The sequence below is a fragment of the Stegodyphus dumicola genome, chromosome 5 (assembly GCF_044657685.1).
Source record: "Stegodyphus dumicola isolate Sdum_Otavi_A_Nest chromosome 5, ASM4465768v1".
Taxonomy (NCBI): domain Eukaryota; kingdom Metazoa; phylum Arthropoda; class Arachnida; order Araneae; family Eresidae; genus Stegodyphus; species Stegodyphus dumicola.
The window spans coordinates 103,435,990-103,443,617 of NC_140772.1; the positions used below are offsets into that span (position 1 = coordinate 103,435,990).

General features: G+C 38.1%; 1 protein-coding gene across 1 annotated transcript; it reads right to left on the reverse strand.

Annotated features, from left to right (window-relative positions):
* Positions 1-5,446: 5,446 nt before the first annotated feature.
* LOC146997184 (uncharacterized) lies at positions 5,447-5,824 on the reverse strand. The gene has a single exon (XM_085817828.1). The coding sequence runs from the start codon at positions 5,822-5,824 to the stop codon at positions 5,447-5,449; it is 378 nt and encodes a 125-aa protein (XP_085673954.1).
* Between the last annotated feature and the right edge of the window lie 1,804 nt (positions 5,825-7,628).

A 7,628-nucleotide genomic window follows, 5' to 3' on the forward strand; every position in this document is an offset into this window, starting at 1 on the left:
TTGCTTTGAGGTTAGATAATTTCAGTTGGTGCAAGCAATTCACAGTGAACTAATTGTTCAGTTGTATAATGCAGTTCAGGCTGTTTTAATATTAAGTTTCACCAGAGACTGTGACATAATTTAGATGCTAGTTAACGTTCAGTTGGGAAAGTGAAGCGACTATTGCAAATACTTATGATTTGTAAGAGTTTGTTGATGGCAGTATTGCATTTTAAAAACCGCAAAGTCCAATGTTGCCAATAAGCATCAGAAGGTTTTTTAAGGTGAAATTGCCTGGTGAATTCGCATTCGTAAGCAAAATGATCAACTGAGCCCAGTTCCCTTCAATCACATCTATCATGATCACGAAGATTGAATCTAAGTATTGGTGGAACTGGCCATGACCAGATAAGAATGCTGTTAGTGCAGAATTAAAAGATCGTGCTAAAGCAGATACTTTTGGGATTAATCGAAACGTTCGACGTCCTGTCGAAGCAAAATCCCAACGGTGTTGCCATTTATGCATTAGAATCTGAAAAGACTGTCTTTTGAGAAATGAGGCTGGAAACGAAAGTTGGAATTCCGGCAAGTAAATACCCCGTGCCGCTCTTTTGGCCATTTGATCAGCGAGTTCATTTCCTAGAATCCCACTGATAAAAGGTTTTTTATTTGAAGGAAGAGAGAGGATGATTCGCTGTATGTCGAAGGCCAGTGGACTATTTGATTTATCATTTCGTAAGGCTTTTAAGCTGGACGAAGAATCCGTACAAATCAGTGGCGGAGGATCGAATTTTGTAGACAGAAGAATTGCCTTTTTAAAAGCAATCAGTTCAGCTTGGTAAATAGAATTATTAATATTTAGCCTATGTCTCCAAGTGTAGATTAAGGAATTTTCATAGAAAATACATAAGCCACTGCCATGACCCGTTAGAGTGCAAGAGCCGTCTGTAAAAATTTTTACTGGAAAGTCAGAAGGCAAGTGAAGGGGATGTGTAGAAATGAAGTCTGTTATGTTATTTTCTGCTGGATGGCAAAGCAATTGAGAAGGCTTGTATTCATGTCGATTGGGTAATATCGGTGATTTCATAGAGAACCATGAATGCGGAGACGTAAAATTTTTGTTATGAGAGCCTCTCTTTCCGCCACAAGGTCAAGAGGAGGGATACCTGCCAATACTAGAAGAGCTTGGGTTGATGTTGTTCTGTATCCCTTGCAAATTTGTAGAAGAAATGTCCTTTGGATGGTCAGCAAGAGTTTTCGCTCATGCCGTGTTAAAACGTTGACCCAAACACCGCAACAGTATAGTATAATTTTCTCTATAACTGTTAAGTACCAGGTTCTTAGAATTTTAATCGAGATCGCCCATGATTTTGCTGTCGTTCTTCTCATGTGATGATTAAGAATGTCTACTTTAAATTTAATGTAATTTCGGAGAGAGTCCTTTCCGTCGGGTCGGATTCCACAACCATACCTTGTCTCCTTCGTAGAATTGATGTCCAGTAGCTCTCGTGTCGTATCGGGTTTTCATCTTCTCCGTCACCAAGTTCACTCGCTCTCGTGCAGAGTTGTGCATACTTAAACCGGGCTTGGATATCTTGAATATGTTCCTCAGGCGATGAAGCCGCATCCGGAGGGTGACCAAACAAGAGATCGCTTTCTTGACCCAGTCCTGAAAGCCACTAATGAGAGGTTATTAAGGATGTTTCGATTGGACCTCTCTACCATGCAGTTTGACTGGGGATGTATTGGCGTCGTTTGGGTTTTGTCAATGCTGAGTAGTCTGCAGAGTTCTTTGATTACTGCCGACGTAAAATACCTTCCCTGATCGGAATGTAATTGAAGAGGCACTCCGAACCTAGAAATCCAGTGCTGTATCATCACCTCAGCTACTGTGACAGCCTCTTGATCACGAATACGATATGCTTCAGGCCACTTGGTGAAATAATCAATGACAACGAGTATGTATTTGTTGCCATCAGCATAGGGGCGTAGTTAAAGGTGGTCAAGGGGGAACATCTGTCCCCGGGCGCAGCATCCAAGAGGCGCCAAACTGATGTTACGAAATTTTAGAATTAAATGTTTTCCATCCTTGGCAAGCAGTAGGGGTCGCGAAAGCTTCAGTTGTCCCTGGGCGCTGAAAACCCTAACTACGACTCTGCATCAGCAGTTCGTGGCAGAGGTCCCAAGATGTCAAAGGCGATACGTTCAAAAGGTGCTCCTACATTGTAACGTTGCAGCTTGCCTCGGCTGCGTTTCTTCGGTCCTTTCCGACCTGTACAGGCAACGCAATATCGGCATCAATTTTGCACGTCATCCTTTGCACTATTCCAGTAGAAACGCTTACCAACTCTCTGAAAGGTCTTCATTGTTCCGAAGTGATCTCCTGTATGACTGCTATGTAGTTCTTTAAGGACATCAGGAATCCGGGATCTTGGAAGTATCAGTTGCCATCGGAAAGTCTTCCCATCATCGGATTCGAATTTCCGGTATAAGACGCCGTTTCGAATGTGAAGTGAATCTCAAAGAGCCCAGTATTGTTTTGTCGTCGGACTATAGATCGAAATCTGCCAGATAGGTTTTCTGTTTGAAGATTTTCTACTTGAAGGCTCCATCAATTCAATTATAGGTTTAACATCTTCCTCTTCCAGCTGGTCTTTTCTGACTTTTTTGTGACTCTAGGGTCTCGATCAGTCGATGTTGATGTCGTAATTTGTCGTGCGGCCGGACTCAGCAGCTCGTATTTCGCTTCGACCCTGGAACAATATCGGCAGCTTTCTGGGCAAGGTCTTCTAGACAAAACGTCGGCGTTTCCATGTGATGATCCCTTCCGATGACGGATAGTGATGTCATATTCCTGGAGTCTCTGTATCAACCTGGCTATTTGACCCTCAGGATTCTTGAAATTTAAAAGTCAGGCCAATGATACATGATCTGTGCGGAGCAGGAATTTTCTGCCGTGTAGATAATGATGGAAATATTCTACGGCTTTGACTATGGCACGCAACACTTTTCTAGTGACACAGTAATTCCTCTCTGGTTTAGACAGGCACTTGCTCCAGTAATCAACTACACGTTGTTGGCCATCTATTTCTTAGGACAAAACAGCACCGACACTTTCATTGCTCGCGTCCGTGTCGAGAATAAATGGTCTGTCCAGCTGAGGATACGTCATAACTGGAGCAGATATTAAAGCTTCCTTTAACTTGTTAAATGCATCCTCCCATTCTTTTGTCCACAAGAACTTTTGCTTGCTCTCTGTCAACTTGTGAAGGGGTCTTGCGATGGAAGAAAAGTCCTTCACGAATCTCCTATAGTAGTTGCAAAGCCCTAGGAAGCTTCTCAGCTGATGGACATTTTTGGGACGTTTCCAGTATTTAATGGCTGGCACCTTTTAGGGATCCGTGCACACACCTTCTGCAGAGATGACATGTCCGAGGTAAGTCACTTCCTGTCTGAATAATTTGCATTTAGCGGGAATCAACTTTAAATTGGCTTCTTTGAGTTTCTGAAGCGCCTTTCTAAGATTTTCTAGATGTTCTTCAAAAGTATTTCCGACGATGATGATATCATCCAGGGATATCAGACAGGCCTCACAGGAAAGACCTTTCAAAACAGTCTCCATTAGGCGTTCGAATGTAGCCGGCGCATTGCAGAGTCCAAACGGCATCACCCTGAACTGCCAAAGCCCTTGTCCAGTAGTAAATGCCGTCGTTTTTCGGTCATCAGGATGTAGTTATACCTGCCAATACCCACTCTTTAAATCAAGTGTTGAGAACAACTTGCCTCCAGAAAGTCTACAATTCTAAGAGGAGGGTAACTGTCTTTCTTGGTAACCTCATTTCAACCGGCTATAGTCACCGCAAAATCTTGTTCAGCCGTCTTTTTTCTGACAAGGACGATGGGAGATGCCCATGGACTTGCTGAAGGCTCGATGATATCGCCTACTTTCATATCCTTGAAAAATGTTCGTACCTCTTACTGTTTAGCAATGAGTAGACGTCTCGGATGTTGCTTGATTGGTAGATGATCACCGGTATCGATTCTATTTCGCGTCAAACTGGTTCGACCCACGTCAGAAGACGAGCAGGAGAAAACATATTGAAGATCTTTAATGACACGATCGGCAGCATTTCTCTCTTCATCGTTTAATTGTGCATTCTGCAATTATTTCCATGTAAAGCTCTCTGAAGGCACGGATTCTGGGGTGTTATTCTTTCTTTCAACACTGTTTACTGGAGTGCATGCTGCAATCACTTCACCTTTCTTGATAACTCTCACCTTCTCAGTTACACTCTCGCCAGTAACATTCTCAACAATTCTCACCTGTATAACGATCCTCGACAGGTCGACGAGCGCTGAGGCTACTAGTATACTCCTTTCGGGCTATTACAGTTCTTGGAATATTCTATTATGCCGTAGCGGAAATTTCTGTTTTCGGCTATGGATCCAGGAAGTAAAATATTTGTTCTTGCCGGCATTGTGATATTGTCTTGTGCTATGATTTTATGGACAGATTTAACTCCTTCATCATTAATTCCAAATAACGCTATGTCCTCAATGGCAGAAGTCCAAGAAAAAATTGTACTTTCTTAAAAGGTCCAATCCGAGTATGCAAGGATCTGTAATATCTACCACATATGCTGTTTCATGGTAAGCGGCACTTCCAAACGTAATGTTAACGTTTACTTTCCTGTCGATGTCGATCTTCTCACAGGACACAGTCTGGAGGGTAACGCAGCGTCCAGATAAGTTTACTTCCTAGTTGTTGAGCCAAATCTTTTCGGAGGATGGTAACGTTTGTTGGTTTTTAAGATTGGCATATATATAACATTCTCAAAATAATCATCCACTTCTAACAAAAATACATTATGGCAATATACAAAAAGAAAACTTTATTAAAGAAAATCAGACATAAGAAATCTTACCACATTCTACCAAACCATAATAATGAAAACTCTCTCTCTTCCAGATACATTTTTAACTCATTCTTTTTACAATTTAATATCAATGTTGCCAAAATATTAAAACTTAAAATTATGCTTTATAAACAAATACTATAAATTCCCCCTTGTTTTTATTTAAAGATATAATTTTAATCAGTCAGTCATGTCCATATTTTAATAGTCCATCTTTTAATCACCCTAGGTAGATACTTTGTTAAAATATCCGCTTCTTGATTTTGTGAACACACAAACTGAGGAATGATTTGATTTATTTCATATTCATACTTAACAAAGAAATATTTTCTATTAATGTGCCTTGAACTGCTACTTTGTTTTGGTTTTTTAATCCAATCTATTAATGCTTGACAGTCTGTTTTAATTTCTATTGGTTTGTCAATTAGATCATCTTGACCTAATTCTTCAAGTAAAAAGATGTACCATTTAACTTCACATGCACATTCACAGAATGCTAAAAGTTCAGCTTCCATTGTAGATAGAGCAACTATTCTTTGTTTGTTGCACTATCAATTTATGAAATTTTTACCTAATTTAATGAAATAACTTCCAAATGATTTTCCATCTTCAGTGGTACACCAACTTGCATCTGATGTAGCATTTAATTTCCCATTGTCTGAAGTATACACTAAACAAGCATTTTGTGTTCCTTTAATATATCTAAATATCCTCTTTACAGCTTTCCAGTGTTTCTCTCTAGGATCTTGATTATATCTTGACAAATTACTTACTGCAAAAGCTAAGTCTGGCCTTGTGCCTGTTGCTAAGTACATCAATGAACCTAATGCTTCTTGATATTTTGTCTTCGACACAGGTGGCGAAGATGCTGTGTCATCAGAATTTTTACCCAATATTCCTGGAGTCTTGATAGGTTTACATTCATTCATTTCAAAGTTTTTTAAGATTTTAGTTTAAGATTATAGTTTTCTTCACTGAGTATAAGTTTTCCAGATTCTTGCCGGATGTCTATTCCTAAAAATTTTTGCGTTTTAGTGACTTTTCATAATGTGAACGATTTAGATAGTTGAGAGACGATGTCATTTATTTCAGAATTCGAATTTCCAATCACCATTAAGTCATCCACATATACTGCTATGATAAAATATTTGATCTTATCTTTATAAATATAAACACACGGATCTGACTTTAGTCTAGCTAAATTCTTTTCTTTAAGAACTTTACATAATTCATCATACCAGCATTTTCCTGATTGTGGTAATCCATATATACTTTTGTTTACAAGATATACTTTGTTCGGATCTGATATAATGCCAGGTGGTTGTTCTAGGTAAATTGGTTTATCCAAGTATTCATTTAAATATGCAGATTTTACATCGAAAAATCTTATTTTGTAGTTTTTGTAAACAGCAATCGATAGTAATGTTCTAAAGGTTGCAAGTCTCATTACTGGGCTAAATCCATCTTCATAACAATTCCTTTTCTTTGATTAAATCCGGTTGCTACTAGTCTTGCTTTGTAAAATTGTTTCTAAATTACCCTTTTCATTCCTTTTTGAGATTATCCAGCGGTTTTTAATAACTTTCTTATCGATGGGTCTTTCAACTAATTCCCAGACTTCATTAGCCTCCATTGAACTGAATTCTTCTGTCATTGCATGTAGACAGAATTCACTTTTAGCAGATTCTATAGCTTCATGATACGTCTTAGGTAATCTTTCATTTGTATTGTATACTACATAATCTCTTTTCTGGGGGCTTCATAGTTCGTGCTGGTCTTTTCTGTACAGAATTTCCATGACTATAATTTCCAGAGTCTTCATTTATTTGTGGATACTCGGTTGGCTTTTCCAATGAATTGTTATCATCGTGTTCATCATCACTGTTGGATGGCAAAATTTTCTCAGCTTCTTCATCTCTTGTATTATCTTCTCTATAGTATCTGTCAGTTATTTCTGAATTATTTACATTTCCATTAGTTTGTTCCTTGATATAAATTTTGTATGCTTTTCTCTTCATGCTATAGCCTATCATAATTCCTTTTTTAGCTTTTAGATCCATCTTTCTACGTTTTTCTCGTCTTATATGAACATATGCTTCACATCCAAATCTTTTAAGATAAGTAATGTTAGGCTTGCGTCCTTTACATAGTTCATATAGTGTAAACCTTTTATCATTTTTGTGACTCCTGTTGTTCACATGTACAGCTACTTTAACGCTTTCAGACCAGAATTTTATCGGTAATTCTGCATCAATTAACATAGTTGTAGCAGATTCAATTATAGTACGATTAAAACGTTCAGCTTTTTCATTACTTCCCGGAGTATAAGGAGTTGTAAGTTCATGCTTAATTCCCATTTTTTCAAAAAACTCTTTTATATTTTTAGATAAAAACTCACTACCATTATCACTATGAATTCTTTTTAGTTTCTTTCCTGTTTGTCTTTCTTCTTGAATGATAAGTTTGAGTAGAGCTTCTGAAGTTTCACTCTTCTTCTCAATTGTTATAACAAATATGAAATTATTGTAATCATCTACCACTGTTAAAAAATAACAGTTTCCATCTATTGATTTCTCAATTGGTCCAACTAAATCTATGTGCCATAATTCTAAAATATCTTCAGATTGCTTAAATTTCACACTTTTATAAGATGTTCGTGTTATTTTACCTAATGTACAAGCTACACAATTGTTTTCAGAAATTTTTACATTTTCTAATCCAATGACCGATGAG